General features: G+C 48.8%; 5 protein-coding genes across 5 annotated transcripts; 2 read left to right on the forward strand and 3 right to left on the reverse strand.

The window, feature by feature from the left end:
- Positions 1 to 136: 136 nt before the first annotated feature.
- Positions 137 to 2176, forward strand: AtWU_01066 (Zn(II)2Cys6 transcription factor domain-containing protein; the record flags this gene model as incomplete). Its single annotated transcript, XM_035496181.1, has 3 exons — positions 137 to 350; positions 466 to 1661; positions 1733 to 2176. The coding sequence occupies 3 exons, from the start codon at positions 137 to 139 to the stop codon at positions 2174 to 2176; spliced, it is 1854 nt and encodes a 617-aa protein (XP_035352074.1).
- Positions 2177 to 12413: 10237 nt separating this feature from the next.
- Positions 12414 to 13768, reverse strand: AtWU_01067 (uncharacterized protein; the record flags this gene model as incomplete). Its single annotated transcript, XM_035496182.1, has 6 exons — positions 12414 to 12768; positions 12819 to 13291; positions 13353 to 13420; positions 13470 to 13506; positions 13558 to 13577; positions 13627 to 13768. The coding sequence occupies 6 exons, from the start codon at positions 13766 to 13768 to the stop codon at positions 12414 to 12416; spliced, it is 1095 nt and encodes a 364-aa protein (XP_035352075.1).
- A 1956-nt stretch (positions 13769 to 15724) lies between these two features.
- AtWU_01068 (alkene reductase) lies at positions 15725 to 17101 on the forward strand (the record flags this gene model as incomplete). Its single annotated transcript, XM_035496183.1, has 3 exons — positions 15725 to 15982; positions 16045 to 16680; positions 16730 to 17101. 3 exons carry the CDS (start codon positions 15725 to 15727, stop codon positions 17099 to 17101), a joined length of 1266 nt encoding a protein of 421 aa, XP_035352076.1.
- Positions 17102 to 17247: 146 nt separating this feature from the next.
- AtWU_01069 (SDR family NAD(P)-dependent oxidoreductase) lies at positions 17248 to 18292 on the reverse strand (the record flags this gene model as incomplete). The annotated part of the gene is made up of 6 exons (XM_035496184.1): positions 17248 to 17437; positions 17485 to 17537; positions 17589 to 17611; positions 17668 to 17780; positions 17835 to 18195; positions 18244 to 18292. The coding sequence occupies 6 exons, from the start codon at positions 18290 to 18292 to the stop codon at positions 17248 to 17250; spliced, it is 789 nt and encodes a 262-aa protein (XP_035352077.1).
- An 847-nt stretch (positions 18293 to 19139) lies between these two features.
- Positions 19140 to 19526, reverse strand: AtWU_01070 (similar to An14g05765; the record flags this gene model as incomplete). The annotated part of the gene is made up of 1 exon (XM_035496185.1): positions 19140 to 19526. One exon carries the CDS (start codon positions 19524 to 19526, stop codon positions 19140 to 19142), a length of 387 nt encoding a protein of 128 aa, XP_035352078.1.
- Between the last annotated feature and the right edge of the window lie 1011 nt (positions 19527 to 20537).

Consider the following 20537-nt stretch of genomic DNA (forward strand, 5'->3'; position numbering starts at 1 on the left):
ATCCATACTGCGTTGACACATTTATATCTCATCCACCTTCCTCCCGGACGCGGCTCATCAATTTCTTTTTACTTCTTCTCTGGATCTTCTCCAAACAACTTAGCTGTCTGTTTTAACTGAGTGCGGCTACTAAGCTATGCCCGCTATGACCATTACGCTGAGTGACCAGACACATACCATGTCTGAGGCCTCACCGAAGAAGGATGGCATCGCCGGGACAGAAGTCAAGAAGCCAGGCACTCGGCATGGCCATTCCCAGAGCAACTGCCATCACCTGCCGCCTCCCCCATCGCAACCCACTGCGGAAGGGGAATACCGATGCGGAATCTGCAACAAGACATATAGTCGACGTAGGCTGCCCTTTCTTATGATCGCCCAATGTTGACACATTTCTCTCCTGAGTCCCTTGATCATACTCAGAGACACGGCCACTTATGCACAGACTTGTGGTTAACCAGATAATAGGTGATCTGCGGGACCGGCACCGTCGCCGTTGTATTAAGAACATTGGCCAGGAACGCCAGTCCAAGCGCAAATCCTGCGACGCCTGTGCGCAAAAGAAGCTGCGGTGTTCCATGACCCGGCCCTCCTGTAGTCGGTGTCTGCAAAGCCGAAGGCCTTGCGTGTATCCGCAGTCTTCTGTTCCGGTTCAAACTCCCAGCCTTGATGATCCCCAGGATAATATTGCTTCGTCTGCCGGTTCCATACACTCTGTTCCGATCTGTGCTGGTATAATACCTGGTGGCACGACATGGGCCCTTCCAACATATCCGTTCGACACACCATCTACCGCGGATGAACTACATGATATCTCAGGCTCCTCGTGGAGCCCCGAAACTCCAACGAATGCCGAACTTGCGTTCCATGCCGTTAATGAGAGTACTATGCTTCCAATGCAAGATGCCTCGTTGATGAATTCTCCGCCCTGGCAAGACGATCTTCATGAACAGTCCGAAACATTCGGGCTGGAGGAGTTCTTTCCCGGGTCGCTTGACAGTTGTTCGCACGCTATGTATATGCCACCGACGATGAGGTCCTCTCCAGTGACCATGGTCCCTCCTACTCCGGCTACTCTCTCGGGTGACTCTTATGCCGCTGGAGGCGGACTGAATATGTCGTCGGTATCCCCTGGATATTTCGATAATATCTGGCCGGATATGGCGTCCAACGACGAAGAAAACGAAACTTGGCGGTTCAGCACGTACACACATAGCCGCACAGGATCGGGGTTCGGCCAAAGCTTCCTGCCCAAAACAAGCCATCATAGCCCAGATGACGTTGGTGACCTCTACCAAGAGCTGTTCAGTCTGCTACGCGAGTACCCTGGGTTGGCTTTGCAGAGACAGTTCTACTCGCCCTTTCTACATCATGAGCTACAGGGGTATGCGATGCAATCAATGGGCCAGCCACTTAGCACGACTCTGAGTTCGATATCATCCTATGCTAATTATCTGGAGACCTGCGATACATTTGACCTGTCAATGCACAATGGGGAGCGCCTTGCAGCGGCGGAAGGCTGCGTAGTAGCGCTTCATGCGGTGTGTGTTCAACAGATCTTGAGCCTTTTCGGAGACAATTTCGCCACCAACGGCCTCAGCAAGCTCCCAAGCCTTACAGGCGACCAAGGGCACCCCGAGACCCCTGTTGACATTCTCTTGAGGGTATGTAACCCCCCCACTCCGATTGCCCTACGCCCCACCCCATGCTCTGAGCTGACCTGGGTGGGCTTTAGATGACGCAACGGGTCTACAAACTTCACGAGGACATTCTTCGTACCCCCCATGAAGATGAAACGGATTGGCGGCGATGGAAATTCGCCGAATCCCTGCGACGTAACATTTTCTTCGCCAATATAATCCGCACATTAGCAGGACGGGCCCGCCGTTACAACGGGATCAACATTGACCCGCTAGATAGCGCGATCCTTCTTCAGCTGCCGTTGCCGGCGCCGGAGGAAATGTGGCGAGCACGCAGCGAGGGGGAGTGGATGATAGCCCGCGCACAGACGCAGCGGTCGTGGGCGCGGGGGGTGGATGGTAGCATGCTGCCAGCCCTGCGGACCCTTCAACAATTGTTGGTATTGGAAGAGGTTGGCATTGTAAGTGTTACGTTATTGCTTCCCATCACACGCATGATTCTGGCGTGCGCCAAGCTCAATGGAGCTTCATATGGCTGAGGTGGACCGGTGGGCCCGGCGATAGGGCGATTATGATCGTCACGGATGAAATTTTTTTGGCATGATTTCTTGTTTCTAAATACCCTGTTCTTCTCACGAAGACTACGATCATCGTGGGATGTATAGTTCTGTGTGCCCGCTAGAGAGGTAGACTAGATTTGGATTGTGCGAGGCTTTATTATTATTATTATTATGATGATGATGCTCATTGTTTCTTTCCGTTTTGTCGTGGAATTGACCCCGAAATCGGAACCGATTTCCGTGGGGGATCTCGACATTGATAGATCCCATCACGTCTTTAGCCGCCACCGGGTTTTGAAGATAGCTAGCTAACGGCAACAACAAAGCCCGTGCCAACCTGCACGTATCAAAGAGCAAACAGAAAAAAAGAAAACAGAAAAGACCAGGGGCTGCTGCCGGGCGCATGTACGAGGGAGGACTGGACCTTGGGGCTGGGCTTGGCTGGCTGAGACGACCAAACCCGGACACACGGCGATGCCGAGGCCTCGACTCACGACGAACATGCAGGCCGTCAGGCAGGTAAGGCCGACCAGCGGGAGCAGGAGGAATCGCGACCGGACGGCGAACAGGGTCCAGGCAGGTTAGGAAGGACAGGTTCAGCGAGAGCGGATACGGTACCTAGTACCTAGATAGTTAGTGCTGCTTAGTTCTGACCAGCTAACTAGCTTTCCCGCGGATGGTAACCTCCGGCGGGGGTCCGGCATCCACCCGTGGGATTTATTTGGGGGGTCTTTTTGTACCTCTTGTGTCGATCGCAGCTATCTCCTCCGAGGTTCAGGGCCAATCGTTTGTCTGCAGGCGATGCAGTAGTGTCGACGGACTAGGACGAGTTGGTTAACATCTCCTGGGTGGTGGATTGGTCTCGCCGAAGTAGTAGTAGTAGTAAGTATCTAGTAGTGCTATGCTATCTATCTAGTACTAGTCGTTGTTCTCATACTAACTAGCTAATTAGTTGTTGGTGATGAGGATAGGAGTGGGGGGGAGGGGATGCTATCCCACTATGTTCTATTTATTATTTTCTTTTTCATCCCAAGGTGCCACCTTGATGGTGTACACCATCGCAACAAGTCTTGTGATGGTCTTGTCTTTGGGGTGGTTATTTCCACCACCCCCACTGATACGCATACACCCATTCCATGTCCACTAAAGCAAAGCATCCGCCGCGCAAAAAAAAAAAAAAAAAAAAGAGGATAACAGAAGACAACAACACAAGTCAGAAGAGGGGTAAAAAGGATGAAACCTAATCTCGATAAGCGCCGCCAAGTCCTGCAGGTCAATCTAACTTGCCCTCCTCCTTCTGTGTTTTATCCCGACCAAGAAAGGAAACGAAGCAAAGCGAAGGCGAATCTGGCCCCCTCCGTGTTATTCTCTCCCAAGATGGGAATATGCTGCGCTTGGCTGCGAGTTTGCCGATGAACACCCTGACCTTTTCCCCCGCCACTCGCCTCCTGTGCCGAGTACTTGGCTATACGCTGAATGACCATTGTTTGATGGTGTGCTGGCGTGCTGGGTGCTGTTCTTGGGTTACAGAGAGGAAAGTCTTGGGAGAGGTCTTGGTGAAGAGGAGATGGTCTGGGCATAGTCCGGCTACTAGGTAAGTAGCGGATTACTATAAGATCGCTAAGTTAAGAGTGGAGCAGGTGTATACGTATGTATTCCTCTTTTGAATGCTGATGCCAAGAGGTTGGCAGGAGAGGAGACACAGAGAGGGAGGGGGGGGAGGGAGGGGAGGGCCTGTTTTGCCCCTTAGGCACTGACTACACTTGGCTTAATCTATATTATCTTCACTACTTCAGTAGTCTACTTGGTGAGATACTACTTCCTGTTTATGCAGCTGGGTCTCGGCGAAGTGGGGTGGGGGTGATACTAGCACTAACAGGTAGTAGGATCCAGTTCTCGTCACGGCGCACTCTCTCTCTCTCTCTCTCTGTCTCAATGTGTGTGCGTGCTTGCAGGCAGCTACCTAACTAGCTAATCAACTCTCTGCCCAGCATCACTCCTACCTATCTGGTTCGGGTTCGGAATCCTCGGGCCTCCGGTGGTTGACCAGATGGTGCTGACGATATTGATGATGATCATATCCGCGTAAGAAAAGACGGTTGGACGATTCCCAGCCCAACCGATCCAACCGAACTGAAATGCAATGAACCCTCCCTGAACCGGGAACGATCATTGCCGATGAAACAATGATCGCTGATGCCAAGCTCTTCTGCAGTGGAAAAGGGAGATCCACGCGGACGGAGGATTATGCAAATGCAGTGCCAGTTACATACAACTAGTAATTAGTCCTACCTACCAACTTGCACCGTGGGTAGTAGTACTACTACTAGGAGGATGGATATAATTTCTCCGTCTTGGTGAACTTTCTTTGCTGCAGCATTCACGGTGTGCCATTGCATTGCAATCTCATTTTATCGCTATCTCGCCTAAATTTCTGCACCCATCTTATCAAATTAATTACCCATCATCGGTCTGCATGTGTCTAATAAAATAATACCGCATTTGGGGTTTTATCTATCAGTTACTGCTTATATGCCGAGAAAAATAAATAGCACACTGACAAGGACCGCGGAGCTAGGCATTCATCATCCTGGTTACAAACTTGTTACTAATGAATACTAGGTAGGGAGGTCAATGGATACTTTTACTAGGTCCTCTTGGGGATTAATATCTCTGCTATTGACATGCCATTGTGTTTCCTAGGGTATAATCCGCTTCATTAACTGACTATTTACGGAATAGATGCCTCGGCCTGTTATGTGCAGACGAGGCTGGCAAGTCAACGAGGATAGAATAAGCCGCGTGCTAAGCCAAGCCGGTAAGGTGACCGGCAAGGAGCGGGCCGGGAGGAGTGAGACATTCTTTGAAGAAGTGAAAAATAGCGAGAGGGGAGAATCATCGGAGGAATTTAGGATTTATTTTGTGTATAGCATGATCCCTTTACTTTGCACATTCTGCTGGAGCCTGGCCCACACGGAAGGTAAGAAGAACAAAGAAAAACAAAGTACGAAGTAGCATAAGGGTCCTCATCTGTCCTGCTGATTATTGTTAGATAATTCCATTGTTTATCATGAGTAAGAGGACGGAGGAGTAAGATGAATAAGGTTTGAATGTCTCTCATGAGGTAGATTAATGGGCGGACTACGTTAAAGGGAATTGCGATTGTTGATCTTCATGTGGTTGGACCCTGCTTCATTCCTTTTGCTGCTGCTGCTTGTAATTACATCCTTGACTCCTGTCTGGTGGCTTGCCTACAGACATTACCCTAACACACAGACAACAACATCCGTATAGTCCTTCCTTCCCAACCACGCCATTATTCAAACGATCTAATCACCCAGGATCAGAGATAACAGCCCCCCTCCTCATCCTTCAGCAACGACAGAAGTCCTGCATAACTCCTGATTATACCCCCAACCATCATCACAACGCCCCCCACCCCCGGTTCAAACCAGCAAAAGCACAGAGAGGATCCGATATTCCCCTAACGAGCCCAGGATATGAATCCTGTCGGCTCCAACTTCTCCCGAGGGCAAGTCAAGTCGACCCAGTCATGCAGTGAGCCAGTGACTCAAACACGAAGTACGCAATCCCCCTACTATATTACACCCAATTATTTACCATTTTGACGTTTTCTTCAATATAGCAAACAAATATCGCCACTAGACTAAGACCCCGGAGCGGCACCGGAGTCGGAATCGGAAGAATATGGTCTGCTTCACATAATCTGTTTACTACTGGATTACTAGATAGTCCGGGGATATTCCGCGTTTAGGCTACCGCGTGGGTGCCTTGGAGGGTCAAGTATTAGCCTCTCCAGTTTCTAATTGCTGATCAAGATGCTTTTCAGTGGAGGTGGTTACCTAACTACGTTGCATCTAGCTTAACGGCTTAAGGATGGTCTCCATTGTGGACTCTTATTTGTTGTACAGGTGAGGCTATACTGATAGTCATAGTAGGTATTGGTATATCTGCACCTGCACCTGCGATTACTTACCTGAAGTAGAAAGTGTTGAACATCGTTATTACTGGTCAATTATTAAGTCCCTGCTACTAGCCGCAGGGCGGGATATACGATACGAAGGCTGCATCTGCCTGGTGTGGTAAATCGATCCCATCCACCCGTTCGCTGTGGAGATCGATCACAACAGTCACCGATTGTTGCCTCTATGACGAATCCTTATCCTCCGATATCCGCTGCATGTCTGCCCAGAAAGCTTCTATAATCCTTTGCTCCAATGCGGATGTGATTGACAGGGAGGGAAGAGGGGTGGTGGACAGGAACCTGATACGTGCCGTGTCTAGCTAGGGGTGTGGTGATGTCTGTGGGTATCTCTCTTTTTGTTATCGTGCGACGTACTATTCTTTGTGAGTGGTTGTCTGGTCTTTCGCCACTTGGTTATTCACATTTGCAGGTGGAGTATAGGGCGGCAGGGCTACAGGTTACAGCTGGGGAAGGGAAAACGGGTATTCCTCTCTCGATAGGTAACTTAACTCTTTGTGATGGAGGGAAGGATAGTTGATCCATTTGACCGAAAGACCTCAAGGATATTGAAGACTCTATTGGAAGAAATCAATACAATTCATTGGTATGTCCATATCTCCTTTTTACTATCTCATCATACGATCTGACAAACTATCCGCCTCGTGAACTAACTCCCCATTGAAATGATTTAGTATAATCTTTTAACTTAAGTTAGAATACTCACTACGGCATCTAGATTATTATAGGTGCCCATATTGCCCCTCATACCGGGACCAGTGAAGGCAATACAACTCTGCAATACCAATGCCCAATGTCTGTAGTGTAAATATGACTTATAAACCTGCCAATCATTATCTGGGTACATGATCATCGTCTCAGTAGGATATAACACAAGTTGTTTAGATTAGTATATTTCTTTCTGACTTGAATGAGAAATTATATATACTGATTTCTTGAGTTCCTTGTCTTGCTACTGATTTTCGTGCTTTATAATGTTCGACAGGACATTGAAGACAGCAGTACTAGTCTTTTCAGTATCAGACTTTCCAGCAAAAGGACTTGTTACTCCTTCCGGCAATGTGTATTCCATAATATTACTCTTGATCTCATTGCTCCATCTGAACATCTGTAAGGAAGTCTCTTGTTGCTCCGAAAATATCCACATCAGTGAGTACTAACACCACACAATAATGTGTTTCAATGCTTTCACCAGAGGTTCTTGAACTTTTTTCACCTGGTTTGTCCAATACTGCCATGTAGGACATATCTATTCATTCATAGCGTGTATTAATATCCCACTTTCTTGTCAGACTTTCTTATAACAAGCCACTGCAGGCAAACACGCAGTTCACACTTGCTGAAAAGCTACTTGCTCCCTGGTAAGATCAATGGTTGCCATGCACCGTCCAAGATATACTCATTTCCCCTAGTAAAGAGAAAGCTCTGCAAGGCCGAGTACTCCAAGTTCTTTTGTTTTGCCCAGATCTTTATGATAATAACTACCTTATTGAGGGGGTCCATCGATGGAAGTAGGTACTTGCCTCGCTCTGGGTGGGTTCCCTTTCTGGTCGCATCTGGTTCAAAGTTGAACCCGAGAGCATAAACCAATTTCTCAACTTTCCAGAGAAGTGATACACGTTCGTGATGTCTGTGCATTGAGTACCTAACATTCCAATAGAATAAGATTACCTTGCTCAAAGCCTAAGGGTATATACCAACAATGGCAATCCGAACACATACTGAGCATGGTCTGATCCGTAAATAAGAGCTATAGGGTAAATAAAATGCCCCCACACTTAAGCCGGTATCACTGGAATGCTAGGCATTTGCCTTCTGAATGGTAATTATAGCCTTCGAGGGGAGAAAAGAACGCCACCCATGCCCTCATATATCGATATTCTGCTGGAAGAGACACCATATTCCAGTTCAATCTATGCCGATGATGCAATTGACATGTGATGTGTCGTGCAGATCTCATTCGCGTATTGTGATGTTCTCAATATCCATGGATAGAGTGAGTCCGCTACTCTTTCTCCGGGGTCGCACAGGGAGATTATTGTTTCTATGTCGCCGCATTAGGCGCTCAGCTAGGATGTCTTTGCGTAACCCCTTAGCAGGCACCTTTATGGTTTGCCTTTAGCCTTTGGCATATCTTGTGGCATTCTCGCTATTTTTATTGCATTGCTCTAGCTTTCGATGGTCTTTCGGGTTGGTTACTAGACTTATGCTTCTCCTTTGCCATAGCAATAGGTTTCATATGGTCATAGCCGAAATACCTTCAGAGTATTTCTCCACGATCCTCTTCTTCCTTTTCGTAGATTTATCAATTGGGAATGTTCAACGCCAGCGCAGCTGCCGATCCACGCTCATAGACAAGGACATTATGCATGACAACGGTATACTCGGTAATGTTTGTGAAGGTATTCCGCATCACAGACGCGGTGATGGGACGCTCGTAGCGCGGCGCCTCCTGACCCTTTTGGATAAACACCTTGTTTGCAGCCATCGGATATGTGTCTGATGACGAAGATGATCTAAATTGATCTAAATCCATGCAGTAAAACAGGTGAAGAAGATGTTGTGTCTGAGACCTTCCTCTTAAAAAAGATGCCCGTGGCACATTGAGTACTAATTCTGCATTGGACAATTTGATTCACGAATATAGTCCCATAAAACCAGCTATCATGTAAAAGGCAGTATCAGTCTTTTATATAAGACCTTTGAGCTTGGAGATGGCAGCCTTAATCTTGCATCAGGCTTTTTGGTTGATTTGTTATCAGATATAAATTTTTTTGTTGTTCGTATCGTGGAGTTCAGATATATTTCTTAACATCTGTATAGTAGTATCCCATCTTTCTGTCTTGATACGGCAGGCTTCTTGGTGGTCATGTTCTAATACTTGCAATCTTGCCAGCTCTTCGCGTAACTTTTTCTTTCGTAGTCTCTGGCCTTCTGTGAGTTCTCCTGTCGGGGGTAGAACCCTCTTTGGGATGATCACGCCTGCATCCTCCAAGGCGTCGATGATCTTTAACAAGATGGGTCTGCTTTTATTTACTCAACATGCGACGCCAATGCTCTTGTTCAACTGCAGGTCGAGGCCATCACCAAAGGCATTGAACTGGAGTGTCCTGTTTTTTATGGAGAAAATTAATGCTTGTGTTGGTAACACATGGTGGTTCATGAGGAAGACTTGGCATGATCGCTATCTTCGCATAGAATAATGTAACATGGCTCTTAAGTGGACCAGATCTTTGTCTCCGTAGAACTGGGAAGCGGCATCGTGTGTTGATATCATGTTCGAGTGTTTTCGAATATCCCGTGAGAGAGCCTTGGCTAAGGCTAAGGTTATGCTTGTGAATTGCATTTATAAGGGACCCATGACCAAGATGAATAGGTAGATGATGTATATCCTGTTTTTCCTCTATGTTGAGAAGCTGGTAATTGCTAATGATGAGCAATCGACTCAAGAGTAGTGTCGATGTAGCTTATAACTTGAACAAGCTGGCTATCTCTTGCAGAAAGTATAAGAGTAGAAGAGTACCAGCGTACCCTCCACGGACCCTGTATGAAGCTTTTCGGAATTGTGTCGCCCAGTCGTAAATGGACTGTAGAGATGTCTTGGGCCTTTTCCAACTAGCCGCGCGACGATAAGATGTGCTTGCTGTATGCTGTGTCTCATGGCATGTAGAAATTTTTATAACTTCCCATTCAGTATACGTCATCAATGGGAGCCAGTCACGTCTCGAAGTTTCCCGATTCCAGCTGTATAAGATATCATTTCAGCCTGGGTAAGATGCAGCCACCGGAGCTACTCCAGGTAGAGAGTAGGTTTATCCGTTTAGCAAGTAGGTGGCATCCGAAGAGTTATAGATGACCACCGTTGTGCGGAGTTGAACCCAGGTGTGTCAGACCAGGGTGGGTCATTCTATAGCATTTTCCAACTTTCATGGCACTGGCCTTCATTATGACAATATTAGATCGGCCCAGATGTTTGCATTTTTACGCCGAGAACATGTGTTCTCATTCCTAAAACTGGCAGTTCGCAATTTTCACGTAAAAGAAGTGCCTTACCATGGTTTTCCTTAGTTCCAAAACTAGACTGGAATGGTAAATGTGGCTTTATCAGATGGGCGTTACTGCCTCTGCATATACATTGTCATACTCAGCCGTCACACTCGCCCAAGTGTAGGTCAACCCTTCATATGACAGAAGACAGCAGAACCCACTAGACCACATTCCCTGCACATCTGGTAAACCGCAATAGTTGAAGCAGGTTGTATGGCTTTTGCCCGAGCTGTTTTATATACCGACGAATAGTCTCGAATAATCTGATTGATCACAGGAAACGACGCTGGAGTATGGGGTAATCTTTCGAAAACCACAAGAAATGCGTAGCTCTTCCACCCACATGGTAGTAAAGTCTCTGAAGCATAAATTGAGCTCCTATCGAACCAACCTAGCCCAACTATATGGAATAGTACTGCAAGCCCGATAAAGGAAGGTATCGAGTTTCGGCTAATTTCTCCTCACATATGTCCAAGCATTCTCTCATTGTACATCCCGACATCCGCAACCAGACACCCGGTTACGGATATCATTGACACTCCACAGAATAGGTTGATAGGTACCCAAACTTCTTTTGTAACGCCTAGATTTGGCCATGAGTGTAGTCTTTTGCATCGTGCCAGATTTTGCTGTGAAGGTGTTATCTCATGGTCAGTGAGTCTCGGGGGTATCACCGTCCCATGAGTACATCGTTCTGATGGACCATAACCGATGTACGCCTTTCTGATCGAAAGCAATAGTTGCTATTCAGGGCGTACTATAGATGATACAAGCTTCTTCCGTGCGAGGGTCCATGTGCGTTGAACTCCCAGCTGCACTGGAGTCCTAGCAGCACTCAGCAACCCGAACCAAAGACACAGGATGCCGGAATTTCATCATGGTTCTTACAACTCTGCAAGCTCTTGCATGGTTCATCTTCGTTGTTAAATCGGTAACCATTCCTCGTCATTTGCGGCTTGTATATATTCTTCGACTGTTGGCTGGATGAAAAATTAGAGCATGCTTTCTTTCACAAAGCTCCATTGGAGATATTGAGCTGCGCGGTATATGCTGGTGTCGAAGACATCGTTGTGTGTTATCTTCGATTGGAAGGAATATCTGAACGGTAATAGCCGCGACAAACATGGCATTTGACAGCTACCAAAGTCTAGTAGTGCGATTCTTTCTGGCTTTCCACACCACAATGTGCGTAAAGTGCTCTGTAGTTCGCGGTGTGGTGATATAGGAAATATTAATTATTAAGGAAACGTCCGCACTGGTGTGGTATATATCTATATGGCAGCTTCCATTAGCAATTTCTCATTATATCATCCATAGAAGTGATGTACTTGATTGTCTTACAAGCATGCAGGCATGTTATAGCAAGGAACAGCGGCTTTCCACTTCCGACTTCCCAGAACTACCGCTACCACCACCACATCCGCCTCGCCGAGGACGACATATCTATCTGCCCATGGAGGTTATATTTGATTGTCAGAAATGTACTTTTCTCTGCCGAGCTCGGATTATGTTCCAGCGTAGTAGAGTAAAGCTGTACCGAGTGCGTAGACAATATGGCGGAAATTCTGGACAGATTCTCTGGCCAAGACGATTTCCACAAGGCACGCAACGAAAGGTATATAATTGATAAGTCAAGTCATTATGCTTGAGTGGGTTACTGTGCGTGGTTATTAGCAGTATAGTAGGTATATATAGAGAATGGGATCATAATGGTGGACGGGGAAGAGGAACAGGATGGGATGGGAGGAAGGCCAGGTTTATATAGGGGTCTGTTACTACTGGGGTGAATTAGTTGAGGTAATGAGTATAGCGACACGATGTTAATTATCTGTGGTTGAATGAGGATTGGGCTTGAATTGGTGTCTTGGCAGGGACGAATGGGAGGGTTCAGGGGTGAATCAATCAGATCTATATGTGCACTAGCAAGATGAATAGTTAGGCTTCATAGGTTCAAGAGTATCAGTATCTTGGCAGATACTTCATCGTTGGCTGTGAAGGTGGGAAGCATTTCCATGCCAATTGACCGAATCATACATAAAAAAAAATTCATTAAAAAGGAAATATTAAAGAGTGTAGTCTATCGCTAAACCGTAGTTCGGACGAAGTCATTAACCGAACACCATACCGCCATAAAACACAAAGCCGCCCACCCAGGGTATACAATCATTAGTGAAAACTGCTGTGATGGTGGCTTTCATGACTATCACCATCGGCCACCATCTCTATCGTCTGTGACACATCCACCGTCTTGTGAATGCCTCCGGCCTCATTACCTGCCATGTCGACCGTCCCTGCAAATGTAATCAGATGTGACTGGTCGGAGGCGGACTCGGTGCCATCGGCGCGGCGGGAGTTACCGAGTGAGAATCGCTTGTTGCTTCCTTTGAGTTTGCTAAGGTTGACAGAGGACTCTGGTTCGTAATAACGTTGAGAGCTGTACTCCTTCTTGCGGAGCTTGTTGATGAGGATGTTGATCGTGGGGAGACAAGCGCAAATCATGGCCACGCCTCCTTCGGCGTTTCTAGTTTGGGGTTAGTCTGCAGCATCGATTATTTTAGGATAACAACTTACCCTGAAAGAATAACGATCATAAAGACAATAGTCTGATCCCTGGAGCTACCATCACGCAAGACCAGAACCAGCCGGTACAAACTGAAGGCCGTGGCCAGACCACCCGCCGACAGCATGCCGATGACCCGCAACTTCTTGCTCCGTGACATCTGCAGCGACCAGGTGAGTGGCAGAGGTAGAATCAGGATAATAAAGTCGGTCACCACACTGATGACAGAATCGGCGATCAGGGCGGCCCGTTGATTGAGACAGCGTGCCTTTGGATCGAGCGTCCAGTATCCCGGAACCGGGTCGCACATGCGAATTTTGACGACCTCGGCAACGATGTAGTATATGCAGAGACAGCCGAGGAGGCCGTAGATGAAGTAGATTTTGGAACGGTAAGGATTGAAAATGCGAATGAGGATAGAAAGGAGTGCGATCTTGACGAAGAGTGCCATGGGGCAGTAGAGAACGGTGGCAATGTAACAGAACTAGATTGATCCTCAATTAGCCGACAAACTTCAGGTCCCTCTGGTAGCCGGGCGTTCATACCTTGCGAAAAAGAATCTGGTGTGCTTCAGAGACATCGTCAATGTGGTAACCTCCGCCATAGTGACCCACTGCAGTCAAGTTAGTTGGAGCTGCTGGAGAGATAAGAATGATGCATACCGGCAATGGCAATGCCACAGTATCCCATGAACAGAACCTGCAATAGTCAGTGAGTCGCCCTATGAAGGCACCTGCAGTCCCAACGTACCCATGCTATGAGACATGACCCTGGGAAAGTTAGCAATGATTTTTTTGAAGAGAAGTCAAGCAAACGTACAGTCTTCCACACCTACGAACTGTTTGTAGTAGATACGGATGGAAAAACGCAAGATAACAAATACGCTAATGATCGGAATACACAAACATTGTGTGACGAAATTGATGGTGTTCAAAACATCCTTGGGATGACTGACAGTCATGGCGTGCCAGTGGTCAATGCAGCCTCTTCAAACAGGAAGAAACAACATGGAGCAAGACACTGACCCCGACGACCGCGGGGAGGCCACAAACATTTATAAATAGGTTCAAATTACAGGCGCTTGGTCTGTCCATGCGCACAGCGTCGTCGCCCGGGGTCAAGCTGGCGCTGCGCCGTCTATGATAGGCCCATAAAGCCGCCTAGGGAGGCCCTCAACTTTGGGTCGGAAACTGGGAGAACAATCCGAGAAATGACTTCAATGGCACCGGGTCAAGATCGTCCCGCCCAGGTGTAGATAGGAAAACCTTAAAGGAGGGATACAGCAGCTCCCCGATGCAGTTGGACTGGGAGGCGACCATGGAGTATCCGAGCGGATCGATCGTGATAGGCCCCGGAGGTCATAACGTCTACCTGTTTTGGGAATGATGGACAGGGAGAAGCAAAGATGCACCTTGCATGGATCGTCGTGGTTGCTTGCCACTGGGGCGTCGCACGCGATCGTGGTCTAGTCTAGATATGTATCGTGCTATGTAAATACACTCAGTGGTGTTGCGGCGGCGGCGTCCATGGACCATGGTTCCGAAAAGTTGACACCTGTAGGCGGATCCTTAGCTAAGAGTGTCTCATTTCGACGCCGAAACTGGGGTTCGAGAGGGCGCCCCTCTGCGATGCCAATATTTTTTCATAATTACTATTGGATAATCGATTCTCAAATCCCTCCTCTCCTCCGAACTAGCCGCGGAGACATGGCTGCAGGGCGTCGGAAATATCTCGAACGAACAATGGAGATTATCAGGAGTAATAACCATCCCCGATTATTGCTTCCTCCCCGGGCGCTCGTTCCAATAGCTCCTCGCGCTACCTATGCGCCAGATCCTGGCTGCATATAGGCTGTGGCGACGACGCACTATCTGTCATGGTGCTGCGAAAGAACCCGCCAAAGTCCCGACTGAGGGATTAGTGATCGTCGGTGTCCGAGCCAAACCACAATAGGGTATTCGGCATAAAGGAGAACGCTGGAAAGTGGGTTTGAAACCAGCGTCTGTGAGAAGCCCGTGATGCGGCGGCCTCCGGCAAACTGTCATGGAGCCAGTCAACAATGGCAGAATGGATCCCTTTTTCACAAGCTTGCCCGGTTAATTGTTGGCCTTAACGGGGGTTGTTCTTCCGGAAGACCGACTTGCGAGACCGACCCGTAGTTTAGCGTGTGCCCTAAAGCCTCTAAAGCCTCTAACGTAAACGCCAAGCGCCGCGATGAAGAATTTTGACTTTCGCTTGCTGTGTGTCGAGTGGAGCGTCGGATGGCTTCCATCCCTATTATTTCCTGGTGAATATGATGGCTCACATTTACCTCGCACTGTTCCCCCGTGTGATCTGAATGAAGAATTGCCCCCAGGTTGTGTTACTTTTGACGAAGGTGGCTGCTATTGAAACTCTCCTGGGCTTCTAGAAGACGCCTTTCTGCGCCCGATCAGCAAGGCTGCAGAAGGCTTGTCCCACGCGGTTTGCCACGCGCTGCATGTGTATAAGGGGTCAATAGGGAAAAAGGAACCCGAGGACAGACAGATGACTAAACTGGAGTCGGGTGCAATCTGTGGTTCTGTGTAGGCTTCGTGGATACGCCTCCACTTCCCAAGGTTCAGCCCGTCCCTTCATCCAAGTTTCTCGTGTCCTCGACACTCTGGTTGGGTTCCAGTAACCTGTCAGGCTCCATCTGTCACCCTCATTTGGCAATGGGTCTGCTGCTCTCCGTTCCAGTCCACTGAGAAGGGAGAGAAGGCAATGAAGCGAACAATAGTGAGGAGTAGCTTTCAAGGTGAACGCTGGTTTGCTGTCGCACCACGGCCCGTGTCAACCCAGAAAGTTCCTCCCCAATTGTCCACTTGTGGCACCCTCGTTTGTCTTTACCTTCCCAGGTAGCTTTCCCAGATATTGCATCTTTACGAGAATTCTCACAATGACCATTGTCCAGGCCCAAGGAGCGGATTCTAAGCTCTTTCAGCCGCTCGCCATTGCCAATGGCAAGCTCACTCTGAGCCACCGGGTGGTACACGCCCCCCTGACACGCAACCGGGGCGAACCGTTGAACTCAAACAGTACTCCCGAGAATCCCAATCGGATTTGGTACCCTGGGGACCTGGTTGTCGAATATTATCGTCAACGGGCAACTCCAGGCGGGCTGATCATTTCGGAAGGCATCCCTCCATCGCTGGAGGTAAATACTCCCCAAAATCCAGCTCCGATGGGTCATTCGTCTGTTCTTTAACACGCAAGCAGAGCAATGGAATGCCAGGAGTCCCCGGTCTTTTCACGGAAGAGCAGGCCGCTGGATGGAAGCGAGTCGTTGATACTGTCCACGCCCAAGGCGGCTACATCTATTGCCAGCTGTGGCACGCCGGCCGTGCTACCGTCCCCCAGATGACCGGCTTACCCCCAGTTTCAGCCTCCGCCAGCGTTTGGGACGACCCCGAAGAGCGCTACACCCACCCCGCCGTGGGAGCGTCGGAGCCGGTTCGCTATGCAGACCACCCTCCGATTGAATTGACGGTCGCGCACATCAAGCAAACCATCCAGGACTATTGTAAAGCCGCCAAGACTGCCATGGACATTGGCTTCGATGGCGTTGAACTACACTCCGGTAATGGTTATCTCCCGGAGCAGTTCTTGAGCTCAAACATCAACCGACGGACAGACGACTACGGCGGATCTCCAGAGAAGCGCTGCCGCTTCGTACTGGAGTTGATGAACGAACTGGCTCAGACGGTTGGCCAGGAGAATCTGGCGATTCGACTCACGCCGTTTGGACTGTACAACCAGGCGCGTGGTGAACAGCGCGTGGAAACCTGGACTTATCTGTGCGAGTCGCTGAAACAGGCGCACCCCGGTCTATCATACGTCAGCTTTGTGGAGCCGGTAAGCATTATCTCATAACCGATTGAGTCCCACTTACTAATGTGTTCAGCGCTACGAGCAAATTCACAGTTACGAAGAAAAGGATGCCTTCCTCCGCAGCTGGGGCCTTCCGAGTGTCGACCTCTCCTCCTTCCGCAAGATCTTCGGCTCGACCCCCTTCTTTTCGGCTGGCGGCTGGGACCAGACCAATTCTTGGGGCGTCCTGGAGGCCGGGAAGTACGATGGTCTCCTCTATGGACGGTACTTCACGAGCAACCCGGACTTGGTGGAGAGACTGCGCAGGGGCATTCCCTTTGCACCTTATGATCGCACTCGGTTCTATGGACCCTTTGAGGATAACGCATTCCACTATGTGGACTACGAGCCTGCTCCGCAGAGCTCAGCCGGATGGGATCCCACAAAGGTCCAGGTCCGACTATGATTGATGATTTGTATATACACATGACTGCGATGCTGGTTTAGTTTAATTTAGTTGCTCTTAATCCCTCCGTTGAGAAGACCAATCGGCGATGGTATTGATCCAGTGCTGTACGTAGGTAGATCAAGAAGCCTCAGTGCTCAAAGCGCTCAAGCCGTGTAACCGCCATCGACGACCAAGGCGGAGCCTACCATGTAGCTGCTCATCGGGTAGGCCAGAAACAGGAGTGCGTCGGCGATCTCCTCCGGTTGTGCCCTACGGCCAATAGCGACTCGCTGCGCGTCTGGCTCCATGAATCCCGCATCCCAATACGTGCGGATCAAATCAGTGTCCGTGTATCTGGATCGTTAGCTAGCGGATATTATACTGGCCTACGGGGCACTTACCCAGGACAGATAGCGTTGATGCGTATCTCTTGTTGAATGTACGCTTTGGCGTCCTAAACCGGTTTAGTCTGACAATCTGGGGGAGATTATCATGAACAACAGACCATTTTTGAGAAAGCAACCACAGCTGCAACCATTAGCTATCTAGGTACACTCATCCACCAATCCCAGGCATCCACTTACCATGCTTGGAAGCTGCATAGGCCGACAGTCCTGACCAACCCCCCGGAGCCACTACCCCAAACATAGAAGCCATATTCACGATCGTCCCCCGACCGAGACGCAAACCGCGCGATCTGCAAGACGCTTAGCCGGCCGTCTTCCCCCTCAAGTGGACCAGTGAAACATACTCCTGTGTCAGCATCTGGCGTATCACGGCCTTTTGGCAGAGCAACACCCCGGTCTGGTTAATATCGATCACCCTCTGCCATTCTGCTGCCGTCAGCTCATGGGTCGCGCTCGGTTGCCCCACAATCCCGGCGCAGTGAACCGAGATATCGATGCGACCGAATCGCTCGACAGTGCGGCGCACGGCTTCATCCACGCATGCCTCCTTGGAGACGTCTCCAACCGTAAGTTCCACGGCAACATTGGGATGTGAGGTAGCGAGCTCATTTTTAGTGCGTTGGAGGAGTGCCTCGTTCACTTCCAAGAGAGATAGTGCTTCGATTCCATTCTGGGCAAGCTTGAAGGCGGTGGTCTTGCCAATGCCTGAGGCAGCTTAGCACGGTTTCCCGATCGGGCTAGTCTGGTTCCTACCATTTCCACCCCCCGTGATAAACGCCGTTCCTGATACCTTGCAAGCCATGATGAACAGTTGTAGTGGTTAACACTCTCTGCCGACTGGGTTGTCGAAGAAGTCAGAACACTAGCTGGCTGGTGAGTGATGGACGACGTCCACATATCTAGTTGCTGGCCACTAGCCACCACCCCTGTCAGGATTCGAGCGGGGTCAAGGCATTATTGTCTGTCTGACTGACTGCCTCGGTTATTCAACCAAGTACTAGTACATGTTGCTACTAGAAATTGCAGGTGTCTCTTTGTCTTCCTTCATGTCGTTCTCGTTGGCGTGTACGCACCTCTCTTCACCCCTGGTTGACTGTAGTCTTCCTCTTGATACATTGCCATGTGCTACTAGTATGACAACTAGCGTCTTTCACCCTCCCATGGCTGGTATTGGGTAATATTCTGGTTAATTCTCAAGGTGGCTGGCGATAGTTACACTAGTCAACTTTCTTAGCATGTCAGCTTATGCATACCTCGAATGTGGTCATTGTTCTTCACGTCAGACTTACCAGTCCGCTTAAATGACAAGGGGTCCGAGAACAATGAATTCCATTGTTTCCGGGCGTCAGGGAAGGTGCATAAGACAGCTATGATGCTATCGGATCATTGATATAAAAAAGCAGATTATATTTCATCCATACATCATGATCATAGAACGATTCATAAACAATCCATATCCAAAGCCATTCAACCAAACATACCAAAAAAAAACAATACAGGTATCATGTCACAAATTCATATCCAACAAACAGCCCATAAAACAAGTATAACACCTATAAGCCCCTAACAGACATTAGCACGCCCATTCATACACCAAGACACTCATTACGAAAGACATCAAACTCACATCAAGCCCATCTCAAGCCGAACTAAACCACCTCCGATCCCGGATGCTGCTGTTGCACCGGATACACCACCGGCTCCGGCTTCTTCATCATCGTCTCAGAATATCCATATTCCCCTTCATTCATCGCCACAGGCTGCTGTCCCGCAGAATAAGCCTGATTATAGTATGGCGGGGCCGGCGTGCCCGGCTGCTGCTGCTGCTGCTGTTGTTGTGATTGCATTTGCATATGTGGATACATGTACTGCTGCTGGTACTGTTGCCGGTAGTACTGGGCGCGGAGTTTATCTTCGCGGCGTTCGCGCTTGCGCTCACGACGGTGCTTGATGAGGAGGTAGATGCCGACGCAGATGGCAATAATGATGATGATAGGGATAATGATGATTTTTCCGATGATCTTGCCGATACTCATATTGGGCGGATCTGTGTTGTCGGGGTTGAGGTGAGAAAGGAGGAGAGGGGGTGGTGAAGATTGTTTGTATGGGAGATTTGAGAGAAGTCGAAGATTGGTATGTAGGTAGCTAATTTGCAATATGTATGAGATTCTTGGAAGCTAGGTAGATACCAGTAGTAGGCAGGTAGTAGCCAAGCAGGCAAAGGACAGAACTAGAAAGAATCAGAAACAAATCCAAAAAGCCAAGATCCTCCCCCACAAGCTTATATATCTCTCCGTGTCTAGCAAAGACGGCCTGGACCCTCCAGCCCTACCATAGGCTGTCACGCAGGCAGGCGCGTTAGAAAAGCAATCCTCAGCACGGGGGGTGATGAGCTACACTCCCAAAGGGAGGATGTTGCTGCTGAGCGCTTCATAGAGCATGCTGATTCGGTGGGTAGAACCAGGACGGCAGCGTGAATATGCAGGCCGGTTCACCTCTGTCACACGCAGCCTTACGCGTTAGGTTAGCTCTTGGTGCATCCTTGATAAAAGCTTGGTTGATGAGCGTAAGAGTGATGGTTGGAGGAGAGATGATGATCGGGGTTGGGGATGGGGCCAATCATGGTGGCGGGTTTGGCGCCGCGGGTGACAGTCGCGCATCAGCCTGGTGTCTGTCGAATCCTGGTAGGGCTGGAGGAAAGGGGAAATGGTTGAGTGTAAAATGCTGCATAGATTTGCGTGATTTGAATCTATTTTTATTTAAGTTGGCATGAGGGGATTAAAATCGGAGACTATTACTAGTGATAGGTTAGAGAGAGTGGTACTACTACTGGTGAAGAAGCGAACCGTCCTCGAAATATACAATGACGAACCCCCACAATTGGATGAACAGTAAAAAAAGGACAAAAGCACACAACCGTCACTACTTAGTACTGCGTACTTAGTCGACCATATGTGGTTAAGGAGATGCTCAAATAGATTTCCTTTACCGTCATGTCCCTATTCTAATAGTAGTATAATCCCCTCCCCAAGACTCCTTCGCTATTC

This window comes from Aspergillus tubingensis, assembly GCF_013340325.1.
Source record: "Aspergillus tubingensis WU-2223L DNA, scaffold_2, whole genome shotgun sequence".
Taxonomy (NCBI): domain Eukaryota; kingdom Fungi; phylum Ascomycota; class Eurotiomycetes; order Eurotiales; family Aspergillaceae; genus Aspergillus; species Aspergillus tubingensis.